Raw genomic sequence first — 20811 nt, 5'->3', positions numbered from 1 at the left:
AGGTGTGAGGGGAAAAAACACTTGGACTAAAGCCATTTTAGTTACTAACTAAACCATTTAAGACTAAAAAGCAAAATTGTATTATTTTTATTCAGAGAGAGATTTATATTCAAAAAGAGGTTAATTTAGATAAGTAATGAGATAACCCATTACGGATGCCCGGCCAGTATCATAACCAAACTACAAGAATTATTACAATACTGGCCAGCTATAAATGATATATTTCTTCCTAACAGTCTGGATAATGATACTTCCCAAATAGCTGGATTGTCGTGGGAAGTTGTGGGTTGGGTGAATACTTTAGATCCTATGGCACGAATCGCAAGAAATATCTTGTAAGCATGTGTTAATTAAGAGCGTGAGCTAGTGTGTTCATATCTCGGAGGTTGGGTGGAAGCTGGTGTCACGTCCAGATTATTCTCCCATTACTTCCAGGGAGTCTCTGGGAACATATTCTTGGTTAAAGTTAGTAATATTAGTAGCTATCTAACATAACCATTTTAGTTTGATATGTCAGGGAAATGATGTCGGAAATTTCCGACAATTTCTCCAATTAAGTTAATAACTCGGAATTATGACTTTACAACTACAGAAGCAATGTCATAGGGCAAATAAACAATGTTACACAAGGATAATTTATTTGCTAATTAAAAGAACACTTAGAGTAACAGGACAGTAAATTTCAATGTTGAGACAATTGTCAAGTAATAATTATATAATAACAGGTTTTAAGTAAGATCCAACCATTGCACATTATTCAATCTACAAATAATATGAACTAATATTAGAGCCTATATAAATAATAACTACACATCATTAGCATCCATCAGGACAACAAAAAATTAAACAACCAATCAAAACCAAATAGGCCCTTCCTGTACCTGGTAATACAGGCATATAATGATCATACGTTCCAATTAAACAATATTCAAACTTAGGCCTTTACATGAAATTTTTAAATCACTAATTTAAAAGCAGACATCTTTATATATTGATGAATTGTGATATTAAGGCATCTGTAAACAAACGAAATATATAATTAGGACAATATCCAACTCTGGCCCCAGACATCACTCGGTACCCCTACTCAAATCTCTGAATATGTTAGACATTAAGTCACTGAACATTCTCTCATGTGTATTATACATATATAAAACGCTGAACTGTAATGCCAATACTGACCTCAAAAGCTTCATTGAAGGTTGTAACAGAACCCGTGAGCACCACACCAGAAACAAATACAGTTTTGATATTCCAAGAGTATGACTTAATCAAACTAGAAATGCTCTACAAATCAAGGGACCCAGAATGTGGAATGACCTTCCCTATCATGTTAAACACTGTACCTCTCTCAACCAATTTAAGATAAAAACGAAGCACTACCTAATAAATTCCCTGTAACCTACCTTACCCCCGTATTGTCAACCCATGTCTGTTTTTTTTTAAACACCGCTGTTTGTCGACCTAATTATATTTGTGCTGCTTTTTCAGCCATGTCCCACCCTTTCTTATTTTTATTTGTTCTCAACACACTTTATACTTTAAACTCAATTAGTATTAAGTTTTAGTCTTTAATGTTTTTCCTGCCCGAAACGCTTTGCGTAATAGTGGCTTTAGGCATTGTATGTACCAGCTCTATCCATAAACCTAGTAATTTTTGTAAAAATCTCTTGTATGTATGTACCTGAATAAACATTTATTATTATTATTCTTATAATAGCAGCAATTAAGCTTTGAATGAAATACACTGGGGCCTCGACTTACAATGGTAATCTGTTCCCAAAGACGGATCGTAAGTCGAAATATCATAAGTCGAAGCGATTTTCCCCATAAGAAATAAAGGTAATTGAATTAATCCATTCCCACCCTCCAAAATATTAAATTACAAATACATTTTATACTGAACACAATTTTGTTCTCTAACTTCAATACAGTACAAATGTTTATCTTACCTTTATGGAGGACTCTTGATGATGTATGGAAGATGGTGAGAAGAGGGGAGGAGAGGTGTTACTGTTTGGAAGGGGAGTCCCCTTCCTTTGTAACATCAGGCAGTGATGACTTTTCTGGGATACACTCTCTGGCATGTTTTGCCTGCATACCACTAGGACCTGCTTGTGGCCCACTGCTTGCTTGTCTTACTAAGAATCTTGCTTGTCTTACTAATAAAAACTTACTAAGTTTTATAATTATAAAACTAAGTCTTCAAAAAACACACAGGCTCTATTTAAATCCCTAAAATGCTAAATATACACTCTCTTTACACATTCTTGTGCTATTTGCATGTACAAAATCTTGTTCCTAAATGCTAATTCTGATCTGAAACTCTTCCTTGATAGACGAAATAGAACCCATGAGCACCACAATATAAATAAATATCTCTGATATAAATTGACAGTAACACTAGCATAATTGCCAGTCAGGCTTATGCAATTCACAATTATCTTAATATAATTATCAGTGAGGATAACTGCCAGTTATCCTCACTGCCAGTTTGCATATGCCTCAGTTTGAATCTGATGAGCTTATTCCTTGATTAATATACATTTCCCAACCAATAAAATGGTCTCATCTTGAGTATGTTTCAGACTGTCTTCTTCACCAGCTCCAATCTTCTCTAGTTCTTGCTTGGTCTATGAGGAACATCTAAGTTTTGGATTGACAGCATCTCTAGTTCTTGCTTGGTCTACGAAGAAGATCTAACTTTCATAAAAGAACAAAATAATAAAATATCTTTACATCTTTATCTTTCATGGTGAAGTGTATTTTTCATTATATAACATAATTACCTCTGAAGGACATCCAACTGACATTATGAGGTTATCTTGAGATGATTTCGGGGCTTAGTGTCCCAGTCGCCCGGTCCTTGACCAGGCCTCCACCCCCAGAAAGCAGCCCGTAGTAGCTGTCTAACTCCCAGGTACCTATATGCTACTAGGTAACAGGGGCATCAGGGTGAAAGAAACATTATGCCCATTTGTCTCCGCCTTCACCGGGGATCGAACCTGGAACCTTAGGACTACGAATCCAAAGCCCTGTCCACCTAGCTAACAGCTCACCGTTAGATTAAAGGTAAGTTAATATACCATTATGTGCCTCATTCAAGTTCAAGTTCAAGTTTGTTTATTGAGATAAGCAAGAAATACATCTCAAAGGGATAGAGTAGCTTAGGCTATTTCTACCCCCCACTGTGCCTCATTATCCCACAACATTCTCTTAATTACCTTCCGCACTCAATGTCTTTAGTCTATCATCTGCGTGTATCATCTTGTGCTTCTTCATATGTCCATGCTGACTGAATCTCTTTCCACACTCTGGACACTCGTGGGGTTTGTCACCTGTATGTACTAACATGTGCATTATTATTTTTCCCCGTTCTCTAAATTTTTTCCCACACTCAGCACACTGAAAAGGTCTCTCATCAGCATGCAACATCCTGTGCTTCTTCATATCTCCAAGCCTCTTGAATCTCTTTCCACATTCTGGACACTCATGAGGTTTATCACCTGAATGCACTAACATATGAGACTTTATAATTTCAGGACGACTGAATTTTTTCTCACACTTTGGACACTCATGAGGTCTGTTACCCGAATGCACTATCATGTGTCTTTCCACATGTTCAAGACGACTGAATCTCTTCGCACACTCTGGACACTCATGAGGTTTAGCACCTGAATGCACTAACATGTGAGTCTTCATATTTCCAGGAAGACTGAATTTCTTCCCACACTCTGGGCATTCATGAGGTTTGTCACCTGAGTGCACTAACATGTGAGTCTTCATACTTCCAGGAAGACTGAATCTCTTCCCACATTCTGGACATTCATGTGGTTTGTCACCCGAATGCACTAACATGTGACGCTTCATACCCCCAAGCAGACGGAATCTCATTCCACACTCTGGACACTCATAAGGTTTTGCACCGGAATGCACTAACATGTGACGCTTTATACCTCGAAGCTGACTGAATCTCATCTCACACTCTGGACACTCATGAGGTTTTGCATCTGAATGCACAAACATGTGTGACTTCATACTTCCAAGCTGACTGAATCTCTTCTCACATACTGGACACTCGTGAGGCTTATCACCTGAATGTACTAACAAGTGCTTTATTATATTCCCACGTTCTCTAAATTTTTTGCCACACTCAGCACATTGAAAAGGTCTCTCATCAGCATGCAACATCCTGTGCTTCTTCATGTCTCCAAGCTGCCTGAATCTCTTTCCACATTCTGGACATTCATGAGGTTTGTCACCTGAATGCACTAACATATGAGACTTCATAATGTCAGGACGACTAAATCTTTTCTTACACTCTGGACACTCATGAAGTCTGACACCCAAATGCATTAACATGTGAGTCTTTACATGTCCAGGACGACTGAATCTCTTCGCACACTCTGGACACTCATAAGGTCTTTTACCCGAATGTACTAACATGTGAGTCTTCATGTGTCCAAATTGACTGAATCTCTTCCCGCATTCTGGACACTCATGGGCTTTGTCACCCAAATGCACTAACAAGTGCCTCCTCATATTTCCAAGACGATTGAATACCTTTCCACACTGTGAACACTGGTAAGTCTTCATCTTCCTTATGATAGGTGCAGTTTGTGTGAAGGTTTTTCTCAGTCACCCGGCACGATTCCTGATGATGGGAGACGTGTGAAGGCTTGAGTGTTTCTTGGAGTTAGACTTGATGGGAGCACTTAGCGGTTAATGGTGGTGATTCTTCTTTATGACATTTGCATTTTATGTCCAGGTTTTTCCTTATGGCTCATGCTAGACATCACCGTTTGGCGCTGCTAAAATGGAGGCGATCGATAACCCTCTCATCACCAAAGGGTTCCAATGTTTTTTTTCTAGTTCCACATATAATTTTCTTACTTCTTGTTTTTGTTTATACCTGGTCATTTACAATTAACATTTATATTTGTTCTCATGTTATATAATCAAAGAATGTATTTGGAATTGTTTCTTTAAACATAATACCAAACGATTATAATTTTTGAAGGAAATAGGTCTCACATTGTGTATGCACAAGACACTCCGTACATTGACAACATCGCACTCTAATATTTTTACAACTTCAGACACCAGCTTTCGACGTTTCGCATATGTGTACGTGTTCCATATTAAAACGACACTATAATGCTATTAACAATTAAAATCTTCTATTTAACAGGCATATAGTTATTAAATGAAGTTTGGTGATGTAATAGACATAATCCGGAATTGGAAGGGACGCCGCCCTCCAGCGTAAACACAACACACCCGAATGCCCACAAACACGATACAACGCACAAAACACAACACTTCTGTCAGTTTTTGGATAAACTTCTTTTATATTTATTATGTGGGAGTTATACTTGTATAAAATGATAACTATTATAGGTAAGCGCCTAATATTTAATATTAATTAATAAAAAAGAAGTCAGAAGCCACACGCCTGTCTGTACATGTCTTTTGTGTAAAAGTATTTTGGGCGCTCTTGTACTTGTGCGCTAGCTGGCGTTCACAACTGTTCTCGCCTACAAGCATTAGAATTAAACAAACGAATTTATTTTTTCATTTATATACAAGAAGAGAAGGCTACCCTTCAGTCTGTAATATTTATCTGATCACTGGTCTCCCATTTGTTCCTCATTACTTTATCTTACTATTATTGAATGTCAATAACCGTATTATGAAATTTCAATTTCTTCTATTTCTTTCTTTATTATGCACCCCATACGCATCCCGTGGGCGGTGGTGTAAAGGATTACAGAGGCACATAATCGGTTCAGGAACTGAACCCTCTAGTTCCTTTATCTAAGCAAATACAACCCGTCCTCGCAAATTCGTATAGTCAATATTGACTTACATACATACATACAATGCCTAAAGCCACTATTACGCAATGCGTTTCGGGCAAGAAAAGAGCAAGACTTATTAAATATGTGCATAGGAGACATACTTAACATAATAGTTTCCCTTGAAAAGCTTCATAGAAAACATCGACCTTACCTAACCTACTTAGTATGTTAAGATAAGCATCTTATTGCTTCGTAATTACAATTATTACCTAACCTATACCTATAATAGGTTAAGTAACATTTATAATTACGAAGCTATAAGATGCTTATTTTAACATACTAAGTAGGTTAGGTAAGGTCGGTGTTTTCTATAAAGCTTTTCAAGGGAAACTATTATGTTTAATAAAGACTATTAGAAGACTATTAGACTATAGACTAAAGAAGTCTATTAAAGACTGTACCTCTCTCAACCAGTTTAAGATAAAAACGAAGCTATACCTAATAAATTCCCTGTAACCTACCTTACCCTTCTATTGTCAACCAATGTCTTTTTTTTAAAGAGCGCTGTTTGTCGACATAATCCTTTCGCGATCCGACTTTGCAATCTCAACACCATCTAGCTCGTATCTTGTAAGTCTATCATCATTACCTAGCCTAAGAACTTTTATCAGAATTAAACTGCATTGCCAATCTTTTGACCATTTCAAAATCCTATTTAGATCATATTGAAGTGAAGAACACGGAGTCTTCTTCCGTTTTAATTGACATCCATCACAGCGAGCAGCAACTAACACATATCCTTGCATTGATATGGTGATCACATTACAGAGGAATGGTGATCACCTGCTATAAGCTACGAATCATGTTCTCAAATAGCATGGACTAAGTGCAGTTGCTCTTAAACTGACTTAAACATATTCACACGGACAACGGACCCAAAATAGCTAAAACTGGAACTCAACAAGCAGCCATCAACTGAACCCCGAGTCAAAAAATAAAAATACTCCTCTCATGCTCTAGGATGCAGGTTTGAATCCTCGTCACTGCCCTTGTGGATTTGTTCATTTACTGCTCTCACTTCATATAACACATGTAATTAGCTTTGTAAACAAAAAACACATTATACATATCAGCACTTATGGTAACAGAGAATGTCATTTTGCAGCCTCAGAACATCGATTATACAATATGGTATATCTCTAATACAATCTATACCTGTACTTATTTTTATAGCTTCCAACATTCCTGATCACTAACAGATGCACACACACACATTTATAAAATCAGGATCTTTCATATATTTCTCTCAACAAAACTAGATTAATTTGAAGCCTAACCTCTGCATAGTTGACGTATAAAAGATGTAAACACAGAGAACGCGAGCTGTAGCACTCAGGGTAAAACGCATATAAGGGACCGGAAGCCATTACCGTGGGAAACGTCAATAGTGATTTCGTTCGTCTGGAAATGTCAAGCAGCCCTAAAGGTTGTGTCACTGGGTTTTAAATCAGTCCTCTAAGTCGTACCATCACATCACGTACCCAAAACATCCCTCGAAATTGAGTCCTTAATTGCGCCTCAAACGTAGCCCTCGCGGGTTCCTGGGGCCCCAAACGTAGTCCTCGAGGTCGTGTTCTTGGGGCCTCAAACGCAGCCTTCGTGGGTTCCAGTGGCCAGATGCAGCCCTTGAAACTGTGTCCTTTGATCCCGACGAATCCCTAGAGGCCATGTCCTTGTGTCTCAGCGCAGCCGTCGATGGTGTGTCCTTGGGTTTTAAAAACGTACTTGACGTTGTCCCGCTTTGTTTCAACGCAGCCCTTGATGGCGTGTCCTCTGTTTAAATGATGCCCAAAAAGTTGTGTCTTTTATATCAACGCAGTTCTCGATGTCTTATCCTTGAATCTCCACGCATTCCCTGCGGTCGTGTATTTTGGTCTTCATGCGGCTCTCAAATTGTTGTCTTTTGGATTCAACGTAACCTTCGAAGTCATTTCATTGGGTCTTGTTATACATATATGTGTGTGGGGCTTCTATGGGTACTGGTACTATTAAGGGGTAAGGGTAGTTAGAAGACAAGAGTATCAAATATGGGAGAGCTAAAAGGCCCGGCCCCCAAAATAAACTATCCACAGTAGTAATAACTTGCTACTAGACCATATATGTTAGTCTAAGGGTTGATCAATGCGCTCCCACATAGGAAGAAGGGATACTCTGTAATTCATGTACTTATTTATTAACCCCTTAACAACCCCCCATATACACTCACACCAATAACAATAATAATAATAACTTTACCACACTATCTTACGTTAAAAGCCTTGGTCCACTTAGGCAGGATACAAGGTTTACACTAATAACAAGCTAGGGTAAAGTACTACTGGATAAGCACTGAAGCTGGATGCAGCTTAGGGTAGGGAAACCACGTGGGACCCTAATACAAAACACAACACTTAGGGGTACCCAAAACACTGGCAAATACTACCCCCAGGTCTCACCAATCGTTACTACCAGAGTAGGTACACTTAATAATGCCCCGTACTTAACTTAAGGATACAGGAACTTCAGGTAAGGGAAATAAGTAAGAGGAGAAGGGAGAAGAGTAGGGGTGCAGCCACAGAGTAGGTCTCGTCCACACGAACACCAGCCAGAGAAGAGAGAGCTCCTAGCGACCAGCTGGCCTCCCTCATGTCGTGGTGCCGGAAGGAGCCTAATTGATCGTGCAGCTAAGCACATTAAAGATCTTCCCCTATGCAATGTATTGTTACTTTACAAATGATTAGAAAGTATTAGTAAGCAAAGTTGGTGCCTATGTTATTATTTAATAATCAACCCCCAGCTCAGTCTTTAAATGCTCTTTGAGAAACAACAATAGTCTTACATCTGGCAGGGAAGATACAAACAATTGCCGCTAGTGATGCACCCAACTGTACTACCAGAAAGTTTAATAGCTCAATTTTGACCTCTGGTTTCCACTGGAGAACCCAGGGTCGTAACACTCCTCCCCCCTTCAGAGAAAAAAAAATGTGACTACTAGAATAGTAGTCATATTTTTTGTAAGAGTATACAGAGAATAAAAAGAAAAAACATATGACAAAAACAAAAAATCAAACAAAAACAATTTCTCTGCAAAAAAAAAATACAAAGGAGTTCTCTGAAAGAAAAAAAAATATATATACAAAAAAATTAAAAGAACAGGGAAGTAAATAAATTTGACACGGAATATTTAATGTCACAGGAGAACCTAAAAAAAATTAACTAAAGCATGACAGTTGGTAAATGGCTTTCTGTGGCTCAGATGAATGTTATTCAGGCAACCGGGACAGAGCGTCGGCTATCACGTTGAGTCTGCCCGGTAGGTGGGTAATGGAAAGATTGAAGTCCTGTAGGTACAACGCCCACCTGAGGATGCGTTTATTCTTACCCTTCATCTGAGTCAGGAAGACTAGTGGGTTATGGTCCGTGTACACTTCCACTATATTACCTGTGAGGTAAACTTCGAACTTTTTACATGTTAACACTAGCGCCAACGCCTCTTTTTCTACCACTGAATAATTGCGTTGCGCCTTGTCGAATTTCACAGAGTAATAATATACTGGGTGTTCCACCTGATCATCCCCAGTTTGCAACAACACTGCACCAGCACCCGAGTCAGACGCGTCAACATGAATTTTAAACGGTCGGTCGAACCTTGGACTAGCAAGCACTGGGGCGGGAGCTAAGATCAATTTCAAATTTTTAAATGCCTCTGCACAGTCTGATGACCACTTAAATTTAACGGCTTTCCGCAACAAGTCTGTGAGAGGAGTGGCAACACTGGAAAAGTTCTGACAAAAACGTCGATAGTACGCACACATACCGATAAATCTTTGAACGTCCTTTTTAGACTTTAGTACTGGATACTCCAGAATGGCACTGATTTTATCTTGCCGAGGTAACACTTTTCCTTGGCCCACTTCATAACCGAGGTACGTCACTGTGCCTTGGCCAAAATGACACTTTTTAGCATTTAAGGTAAGATTTGCCCTTTTCAAGATGGCAAACAACTGGCATAACCTAGCTATGTGGTCAGCCCAATTACTGTCAAACAGCACGATATCATTTAAATACGCCCGACAATTTGGCACCTTAGCAAGTAGAGAGTTCATGAGTCTCTGGAACGTGGCCGGAGCATTACGCAAGCCGAACGGTAACACTTGATACTCAAAAACACCCTCGGGTGTCACAAACGTCGTTAGCTGTTTAGCACGTTCAGTGAGTGGGATTTGATAATACCCCTCGAGAGGTCGAATTTCGAAACGTACTTGGCATTTCCCAACTCGTCGATGCAGTCCTCGAGGAGGGGCAGCGGATAGGCATCCACAATGGTCACCTTGTTGAGCTGCCGATAGTCGGTGCATAATCGCCAGGAGCCGTCTGGTTTGGGGACCAAAAGGCAGGGCGAGCACCAAGAGCCCTGGCTCGGCCGGATGAGGCTGTGCTGGAGCAAGAAGTCGACCTCCTTCCGTACGATGGCCTTCTTTTCTGGACTCATCCGATAGGGTTGAAGGCGAATGGGAGTGTAGTCCGTCAACTTGACATCATGGCAAATGGCATCAGTCTGGGTCGGGACCTCCCCGAACAGACTGGAGAATTCATCAACCAACGACTGCACCTCTTCACGTTGGGCCATCTACAAATGGGACAGTCCCTCCACAGCATTCACAGAACTAGAATTATTGAAAATGAGATTAGTTGGGTCCCCAGAACAATCATCCCCTCTCTCACTGGAAATGGAAACATTGGTTAGTGCAATGGGCCTGGATCCCTGGAACTTCTTCAGTCGATTTACATGTATGAGCATTACCTGGTTACGTTTGTCAGAGTGCCTCACTTTGTACGTGAGGTCCCCAGTCTTTTCTGTCACAATGTAGGGGCCTTCGTACTTGTGGGACATAGTGTTCCCTAGTCGAGGCTTTAATACCAGGACAGGGTCGCCAGGTTGAAATACCCGTAACTTAGATTTAGCATCGTTATGTTCTTTCATCTTTTCTTGGGCCTTGCCAAGATACTTTAATGCAGCCGCCTTGCAGTCCTTGAGTCTCTGGTGGAGTTGCGCAAAGAAAGCCGAACCTTCGGTTAACGTTACGTTCCCTAACAGATTCTCCTGTAACATTTGCAAGGGTCCACGAACTTTATGGCCAAAGACTAACTCAAAAGGAGAACAGCCCAGTGAACTTTGTAATCCCTCTCTAGCCGCAAACAAAACATACGGTAAATTCTCATCCCAGAAGGTGTGGGAACTCTCGCACGATGTCTTCAACATCTGCTTCAGAGTTAGATGGAAACGTTCAATTACCCCCTGACTCTGTGGATGGTATGGGCTGGAAACCTTATGAGTTATTCCATGTTCCTTACAAAATTGCTCAAAAACATCAGACTTAAAATTAGTACCATTGTCAGTTTGCACGACCCGAGGCAGTCCAAAAGTGGAAAAAAATTGCAACATACGAGCAACAACAGTTTTTGCTCGGATGTTCCTTACAGCAAAAGCCTCTGGGTAACGAGTAGTGATACACATCATTGTGGTTAGGTAAATATTACCAGACTTAGTTCTAGGTAATGGTCCAACACAGTACATTACCACATGAGAAAATGGTTCCTCTGGCACGACAATAGGCTTTAGAGGAGCTTTAGGTGGAGTCTGGTTTGGTTTCCCAACCAGTTGACAAACAATACACGCATTACAAAATTTTGCCACATCGCTTTTCAGCTTGGGCCAGAAAAAATACTTTAAAATTTTGTGATACGTAATATTTATACCTTGATGTCCCCCCATAGGATCATCATGAGCAGCTGCCAAAACTCTTTCTCTATAGCAGGTCGGCAACATAACCTGGTGGACTACCTCCCAGTCATTTGAAAAGGGAGCACTCTGTGGTCTCCATTTTCTCATCAAAATCCGATCATTGTAGTAGTACCCAGTTGCTGCCTCTACAATTTCCTCCATAGAGACGGCTGTTTCATGACAATCTGCAAGAGTGGGGTCAGCTTTCTGTAACTCACTCAAGGAGGCATCTAGGCCTTGGTCAGATGCCATTGGCCGAGGCTCAACAGTGTTCTCTTCCACCTCCCCACTACTCTCGGTAGATGGTGGTGGCAGGCTCTCCACAATGTCCTCGGCCACGTCATCGAGTCGGGCCATGAATGTGTCCGCGAGGTCCACTTGGTTTTCACCACTCGGAAAGTTCCTTGTGTCCTCGGGATTTACCACCTTGGCAAGCACAGGGCTGCCCTTACATTTAAGTCCCATAGACCTGGTCACGGCGCACGCAGGGTACACAACATTATCCTCTGCGGCGGGTGGATCCAGGCAAACCTTAGGGGTAGGCAACATAATAGGCAGTCTGGAGTCCCCTACCTTATCCCCTGCTAAATCATTACCAACTATTACATCAACATAAGGAAAAGATAGGTATGAAGTGACTCCGACTGTACAAACACCCTTGTGGAAATCAGATTACAGGGTAACCTTATGGAGGGGTACTGCTCGAGTATCACTAGTGACACCCTCGACCAGTACCACCTCTCCAGTGTCGAGAGTGTTGGCACCTTGCAACGCACTCTCTAAAATTAAAGTCTGGATGGCACCGGTGTCTCGGAAGATCACCACGTCCTTCCAGGAAGAACCCTCAGACAAAAGTAGTCTCCCTTTCGATAAGAATGGGGTAAGCAAGTCCAACCACTGTGGGTTGGAGGTCTTACTCCCTAACCCTTCCGAAGGCCTCAAACCCTGTGTCACAACTAGAGCATTGGGTCTTTTTTTCTGGGTACAGTTGCCAACAACGACTAATATTGTGGTTTGAACGATTACAGTGACCACAAAAACGTCGGGGAGAAGAGACATTACTAACAGAATTACCCTTCGGTTCACCTTTAGGTGCCGTTGGGCTAGACACTTTAACAGGGTTAGTTATGTCTGAAACAGAAGGTGCATTAGGTAAAGGGTTAGAATGAGCTGGTCTGGACTGGCTGTGGGTATAAGTTTTGCTACTCTGTGGGGTATAATTATTTTTATTGGGCCTTTTGCCCGCCAATTGGTAGTTTTCTGCCAACTTGGCCAAATCCCCTATTTTAGAATTTACCTCTACCCTTCCTCTAATGTAATGTGATACGTTCTCTGGCATAATATCTATAAAATGCTCCATTAAAACTAAGTTCCTGAGAGCCTCGCATGTTTCGGCTTTCGCCGAGCGAATCCATCTATCAAATAATCGAATTTGATCATTCACAAATTCAGTGAGCGGTTGGTTGTGAGTAGGCCTAAGGTTACGATAAACTTGGCGGTGAGCTTCAGGAGTAATTTCATATGCCCGCAAAATACATTCCCTGACTTTATCATATTCGAAACACTCGTCATCAGGCATGTTTATAAAAATATCTTGTGCTTTACCCCTAAGTCTTCCTTGTAGGATTTTCACCCACTCTTCCTTTGGCCAGTTCATGGACATGGCCAATCTCTGAAAATGGTTGAAAAACCTTTCAGGGTCTGACTCGGAAAATTCAGGCAAATTATGCTTTTTCTCATAATGCCTGGGGTTTGAATCCCCGGCAGGTGGAGGTCCAGTGGCATTCGCTCTAATTCTAGCCTCCTCGGTTTTGAGTCTTTGCTCCTCTAATTTTATTTTTGCTAACTCTAAAGCTAATTCTCTCTCCCTATGAGTTGCACTTTCTGCTTGGCTAGGCTGGCATAAAGGTGTATCACTTGCCAATAGTTCTTCATCAATACAATGTTGTAATATTTCATTCACCAAAGTCCATTTTTTATCCGCGTCATTTAATTCTAGGCCAAATTCCTTGCCTAACAATACTAAATTAGACTTTTTAAGTTTCTTTATCTCTACCACTGAAGGCTGGCTTGCCAGTCTCTGCATTTCAGAAGACATCACTAATAATTTTAGCTCCCAGCCAAAGAAAAAATTAAAAAATAAAAATTGGAAAAAAACAAAAATTTGCACGGCCCCTAACACAAGGCCACACTAACCTTAATCGTAAAGGGATCCAGCTGGGTGTCCAGTCAGTGCAAGAATGTCCTTTGCTAGATGAGCTGGACCCTAGGCTAGCACACAACCGTTCTGCGGAAAACAAAAAATTTTAATTTTGGCACTCAAGAATCTAATTTTTTACACTTATAATGTTCCTCCCGGACTGGCCAACCACTTATTATAAATATATGTGTGTGGGGCTTCTATGGGTACTGGTACTATTAAGGGGTAAGGGTAGTTAGAAGACAAGAGTATCAAATATGGGAGAGCTAAAAGGCCCGGCCCCCAAAATAAACTATCCACAGTAGTAATAACTTGCTACTAGACCATATATGTTAGTCTAAGGGTTGATCAATGCGCTCCCACATAGGAAGAAGGGATACTCTGTAATTCATGTACTTATTTATTAACCCCTTAACAACCCCCCATATACACTCACACCAATAACAATAATAATAATAACTTTACCACACTATCTTACGTTAAAAGCCTTGGTCCACTTAGGCAGGATACAAGGTTTACACTAATAACAAGCTAGGGTAAAGTACTACTGGATAAGCACTGAAGCTGGATGCAGCTTAGGGTAGGGAAACCACGTGGGACCCTAATACAAAACACAACACTTAGGGGTACCCAAAACACTGGCAAATACTACCCCCAGGTCTCACCAATCGTTACTACCAGAGTAGGTACACTTAATAATGCCCCGTACTTAACTTAAGGATACAGGAACTTCAGGTAAGGGAAATAAGTAAGAGGAGAAGGGAGAAGAGTAGGGGTGCAGCCACAGAGTAGGTCTCGTCCGCACGAACACCAGCCAGAGAAGAGAGAGCTCCTAGCGACCAGCTGGCCTCCCTCATGTCGTGGTGCCGGAAGGAGCCTAATTGATCGTGCAGCTAAGCACATTAAAGATCTTCCCCTATGCAATGTATTGTTACTTTACAAATGATTAGAAAGTATTAGTAAGCAAAGTTGGTGCCTATGTTATTATTTAATAATCAACCCCCAGCTCAGTCTTTAAATGCTCTTTGAGAAACAACAATAGTCTTACGTCTGGCAGGGAAGATACAAACAATTGCCGCTAGTGATGCACCCAACTGTACTACCAGAAAGTTTAATAGCTCAATTTTGACCTCTGGTTTCCACTGGAGAACCCAGGGTCGTAACATGGGTAATGGAAAGATTGAAGTCCTGTAGGTACAACGCCCACCTGAGGATGCGTTTATTCTTACCCTTCATCTGAGTCAGGAAGACTAGTGGATTATGGTCCGTGTACACTTCCACTATATTACCTGTGAGGTAAACTTCGAACTTTTTACATGTTAACACTAGCGCCAATGCCTCTTTTTCTACCACTGAATAATTGCGTTGCGCCTTGTCGAATTTCACAGAGTAATAATATACTGGGTGTTCCACCTGATCATCCCCAGTTTGCAACAACACTGCACCAGCACCCGAGACGCGTCAACATGAATTTTAAACGGTCGGTCGAACCTTGGACTAGCAAGCACTGGGGCGGAAGCTAAGATCAATTTCAAATTTTTAAATGCCTCTGCACAGTCTGATGACCACTTAAATTTAACGGCTTTCCGCAACAAGTCTGTGAGAGGAGTGGCAACACTGGAAAAGTTCTGACAAAAACGTCGATAGTACGCACACATACCGATAAATCTTTGAACATCCTTTTTAGACTTTAGTACTGGATACTCCAGAATGGCACTGATTTGATCTTGCCGAGGTAACACTTTTCCTTGGCCCACTTCATAACCGAGGTACGTCACTGTGCCTTGGCCAAAATGACACTTTTTAGCATTTAAGGTAAGATTTGCCCTTTTCAAGCTGGCAAACAACTGGCGTAACCTAGCTATGTGGTCAGCCCAATTACTGTCAAACAGCACGATATCATCTAAATACGCCCGACAATTTGGCACCTTAGCGAGTAGAGAGTTCATGAGTCTCTGGAACGTGGCAGGAGTATTACACAAGCCAAACGGTAACACTTGATACTCAAAAACACCCTCGGGTGTCACGAACGCAGTGAGCTGTTTAGCACGTTCAGTGAGTGGGATTTGATAATACCCCCTCGAGAGGTCGAATTTCGAAACGTACTTGGCATTTCCCAACTCGTCAATGCAGTCCTCGAGGAGGGGCAGCGGATAGGCATCCACAATGGTCACCTTGTTGAGCTGCCGATAGTCGGTGCATAATCGCCAGGAGCCGTCTGGTTTGGGGACCAAACCCCCCCCTGCTCGACCAAAAGGCAGGGCGAGCACCAAGAGCCCTGGCTCGGCCGGATGAGGCCGTGCTGGAGCAAGAAGTCGACCTCCTTCCGTACGATGGCCTTCTTTTCTGGACTCATCCGATAGGGTTGAAGGCGAATGGGAGTGTAGTCCGTCAGCTCGACATCATGGCAAATGGCATCAGTCTGGGTCGGGACCTCCCCGAACAGACTGGAGAATTCATCAACCAACGACTGCACCTCTTCACGTTGGGCCATCTGCAAATGGGACAGTCCCACCACAGCATTCACAGAACTAGAATTATTGAAAATGAGATTAGTTGGGTCCCCAGAACAATCATCCCCTCTCTCACTGGAAATGGAAACATTGGTTAGTGCAATGGGCCTGGGGCCCTGGAACTTCTTCAGTCGATTTACATGTATGAGCATTACCTGGTTACGTTTGTCAGAGTGCCTCACTTTGTACGTGAGGTCCCCAGTCTTTTCTGTCACAATGTAGGGGCCTTCGTACTTGTCGGACATAGTGTTCCCTAGTCGAGGCTTTAATACCAGGACAGGGTCGCCAGGCTGAAATACCCGTAACTTAGATTTAGCATCGTTACGTTCTTTCATCTTTTCTTGGGCCTTGCCAAGATACTTTAATGCAGCCGCCTTGCAGTCCTTGAGTCTCTGGTGGTGTTGCGCAAAGAAAGCCGAACCTTCGGTTAACGTTACGTTCCCTAACAGATTCTCCTGTAACATTTGCAAGGGTCCATGAACTTTATGGCCAAAGACTAACTCAAAAGGAGAACAACCCAGTGAACTTTGTAATCCCTCTCTTGCCGCAAACAAAACATATGGCAAATTCTCATCCCAGAAGGTGTGGGAACTCTCGCACGATGTCTTCAACATCTGCTTCAGAGTTAGATGGAAACGTTCAATTACCCCCTGACTCTGTGGATGGTATGGGCTGGAAACCTTATGAGTTATTCCATGTTCCTTACAAAATTGCTCGAAAACATCAGACTTAAAATTAGTACCATTGTCAGTTTGCATGACCCGAGGCAGTCCAAAAGTGGAAAAAAATGCAACATACGAGCAACAACAGTTTTTGCTCGGATGTTCCTTACAGCAAAAGCCTCTGGGTAACGAGTAGTGATACACATCATTGTGATTAGGTAAATATTACCAGACTTAGTTCTAGGTAATGGTCCAACACAGTCCATTACCACATGAGAAAATGGTTCCTCTGGCACGACAATAGGCCTTAGAGGAGCTTTAGGTGGAGTCTGGTTTGGTTTCCCAACCAGTTGACAAACAATACACGCATTACAAAATTTTGCCACATCGCTTTTCAGCTTGGGCCAGAAAAAATACTTTAAAATTTTGTGATACGTAATATTAATACTTTGATGTCCCCCCATAGGATCATCATGAGCAGCTGCCAAAACTCTTTCTCTATAGCAGGTCGGCAACATAACCTGGTGGACTACCTCCCACTCATTTGACAAGGGAGCACTCTGTGGTCTCCATTTTCTCATCAAAATCCGATCATTGTAGTAGTACCCAGTTGCTGAGTCTACAATTTCCTCCATAGAGACGGCTGTCTCATGACAATCTGCAAGAGTGGGGTCAGCTTTCTGTAACTCACTCAAGGAGGCATCTAGGCCTTGGTCAGATGCCATTGGCCGAGGCTCAACAGTGTTCTCCTCCACCTCCCCACTACTCTCGGTAGATGGCGGTGGCAGGCTCTCCACAATGTCCTCGGCCACGTCATCGAGTCGGGCCATGAATGTGTCCGCGAGGTCCACTTGGTTTTCACCACTCGGAAAGCTCCTCGTGACCTCGGGATTTACCACCTTGGCAAGCACAGGGCTGCCCTTACATTTAAGTCCCATAGACCTGGTCACCGCGCACGCAGGGTACACAACATTATCCTCTGCGGCGGGTGGATCCAGGCAAACCTTAGAGGTAGGCAACATAATAGGCAGTCTGGAGTCCCCTACCTTATCCCCTGCTAAATCATTACCAACTATTACATCAACATTAGGGAAAGGTAGGTATGAAGTGACTCCGACTGTACAAACACCCTTGTGGAAATCAGATTCCAGGGTAACCTTATGGAGGGGTACTGCTTGAGTATCATCACTAGTGACACCCTCGACCAGTACCACCTCTCCAGTGTCGAGAGTGTTGGCACCTTGCAATGCACTCTCTAAAATTAAAGTCTGGATGGCACCGGTGTCTCGGAAGATCACCACGTCCTTCCAGGAAGAACCCTCAGACAAAAGTAGTCTCCCTTTCGATAAGAATGGGGTAAGCAAGTCCAACCACTGTGGGTTGGAGGTCTTACTCCCTAACCCTTCCGAAGGCCTCAAGCCCTGTGTCACAACTAGAGCATTGGGTCTTTTTTCTGGGTACAGTTGCCAACAACGGCTAATATTGTGGTTTGAACGATTACAGTGACCACAAAAACGTCGGGGAGAAGAGACATTACTAACAGAATTACCCTTCGGTTCACCTTTAGGTGCCGTTGGGCTAGACACTTTAACAGGGTTAGTTATGTCTGAAACAGAAGGTGCATTAGGTAAAGGGTTAGAATGAGCTGGTCTGGACTGGCTGTGGGTATAAGTTTTGCTACTCTGTGGGGTATAATTATTTTTATTGGGCCTTTTGCCCGCCAATTGGTAGTTTTCTGCCAACTTGGCCAAATCCCCTATTTTAGAATTTACCTCTACCCTTCCTCTAATGTAATGTGATACGTTCTCTGGCATAATATCTATAAAATGCTCCATTAAAACTAAGTTCCTGAGAGCCTCGTATGTTTCGGCTTTCGCCGAGCGAATCCATCTATCAAATAATCGAATTTGATTATTCACAAATTCAGTGAGCGGTTGGTTGTGAGTAGGCCTAAGGTTACGATAAACTTGGTGGTGAGCTTCAGGAGTAATTTCATATGCCCGCAAAATACATTCCCTGACTTTATCATATTCGAAACACTCGTCGTCAGGCATGTTTATAAAAATATCTTGTGCTTTACCCCTAAGTCTTCCCTGTAGGATTTTCACCCACTCTTCCTTTGGCCAGTTCATGGATATGGCCAATCTCTGAAAATGGTTGGAAAACCTTTCAGGGTCTGACTCGGAAAATTCAGGCAAATTATGCTTTTTCTCATAATGCCTGGGGTTTGAATCCCCGGCTGGTGGAGGTCCAGTGGCATTCACTCTAATTCTAGCCTCCTCGGTTTTGAGTCTTTGCTCCTCTAATTTTATTTTTGCTAACTCTAAAGCTAATTCTCTCTCCCTATGAGTTGCACTTTCTGCTTGGCTAGGCTGGCATAAAGGTGTATCACTTGCCAATAGTTCTTCATCAATACAATGTTGTAATATTTCATTCACCAAAGTCCACTTTTTATCTGCGACATTTAATTCTAGGTCAAATTCCTTGCCTAACAATACTAAATTAGACTTGGTAAGTTTCTTTATCTCTACTGCTGAAGGCTCCCTTGCCAGTCTTTGCATTTCAGAAGACATCACTAATAATTTTAGCTCCCAGCCAAAGAAAAAATTAAAAAATAAAAATTGGAAAAAACAAAAATTTGCACGGCCCCTAACACAAGGCCACACTAACCTTAATCGTGAAGGGATCCAGCTAGGTGTCCAGTCAGTGCAAGAATGTCCTTTGCTAGATGAGCTGGACCCTAGGCTAGCACACAACCGTTCTGCGGAAAACAAAAAATTTTAATTTTGGCACTCAAGAATCTAATTTTTTACACTAATAATGTTCATCCCGGACAGGCCCCCACTTGTTATACATATATGTGTGTGGGGCTTCTATGGGTACTGGTACTATTAAGGGGTAAGGGTAGTTAGAAGACAAGAGTATCAAATATGGGAGAGCTAAAACGCCCGGCCCCCGAAATAAACTATCCACAGTAGTAATAACTTGCTACTAGACCATATATGTTAGTCAAAGGGTTGATCAATGCGCTCCCACATAGGAAGAAGGGATACTCTGTAATTCATGTACTTATTTATTAACCCCTTAACAACCCCCCCATATACACTCACACCAATAACAATAATAATAATAATAACTTTACCACACTATCTTACGTTAAAAGCCTTGGTCCACTTAGGCAGGATACAAGGTTTACACTAATAACAAGCTAGGGTAAAGTACTACTGGATACCCAGCAAACACAAATCATCTACACAACGTTCGCCTATCTCTTGCCATAGGTGTGGGAATGATTTGCATTGAGAATGGTGCAGGAGAGCCTTTGAGAAACTTTTACTCAAAAAATCCAAACACAAAGGTTTAATTATAAATTGTTTTTCTACAATTATTTTCTTCCAAATGTAAAACAAATAGTTTTTACATGTTTAAATATAAAATTTATGGTGTTTTTTTGTAAAATTCATTAATAAATTGTGAATGATATATATTGGCTGAGTGAAACCTTTATAATCCATTTAGTTATAATTTGAACAGAAAAAAGTATTTTTCCAAATTTTCTAAAAATTGCTCTTTTTAACACAATTTGACTCCTTATACATTCCACTAAACACTATATCATGTTTAAATATATAATTTATGTATTATTCTCTAAAATAATTTATATAAATTATATAAGTTGCTGGAAAGTGGTGTTAAGGATTTTGAAAACATTTTGTTGTGTTAATATGTTCTTATTAACTATGTCTCAAGTTCACAGTTTATCAAACAAGAATATTAACATTCGTCAACTCTTAAAATCTTATATGTTATC

The 20811-nt window shown here is 41.5% G+C and overlaps 1 protein-coding gene across 1 annotated transcript; it reads right to left on the bottom strand.

The window, feature by feature from the left end:
• Positions 1 to 3216: 3216 nt before the first annotated feature.
• Positions 3217 to 4596, bottom strand: LOC138368570 (zinc finger protein 470-like). The gene is made up of 2 exons (XM_069331094.1): positions 3816 to 4596; positions 3217 to 3674 (listed from the first exon to the last, which is right to left on the bottom strand). Exons 1-2 carry the CDS (start codon positions 4594 to 4596, stop codon positions 3217 to 3219), a joined length of 1239 nt encoding a protein of 412 aa, XP_069187195.1.
• Between the last annotated feature and the right edge of the window lie 16215 nt (positions 4597 to 20811).

This window comes from Procambarus clarkii, chromosome 25 (genome assembly GCF_040958095.1).
Source record: "Procambarus clarkii isolate CNS0578487 chromosome 25, FALCON_Pclarkii_2.0, whole genome shotgun sequence".
Classification (NCBI taxonomy): domain Eukaryota; kingdom Metazoa; phylum Arthropoda; class Malacostraca; order Decapoda; family Cambaridae; genus Procambarus; species Procambarus clarkii.
The sequence above is the reverse complement of the archived record's forward strand: the minus strand, read 5'-3'. Positions and strand labels throughout refer to the sequence as shown.

Excerpts from the sequence above, each read along its gene's own strand:
- LOC138368570 (XM_069331094.1), bottom strand. The coding sequence starts at position 4,596 with ATGAAGACTTACCAGTGTTCACAGTGTGGAAAGGTATTCAATCGTCTT. Across the intron at positions 3,675-3,815 it reads ACCACATGAATGTCCAGAAT|GTGCTAAACCTCATGAGTGT; the intron begins GTGGGAAGAGAT and ends TAGTGCATTCAG.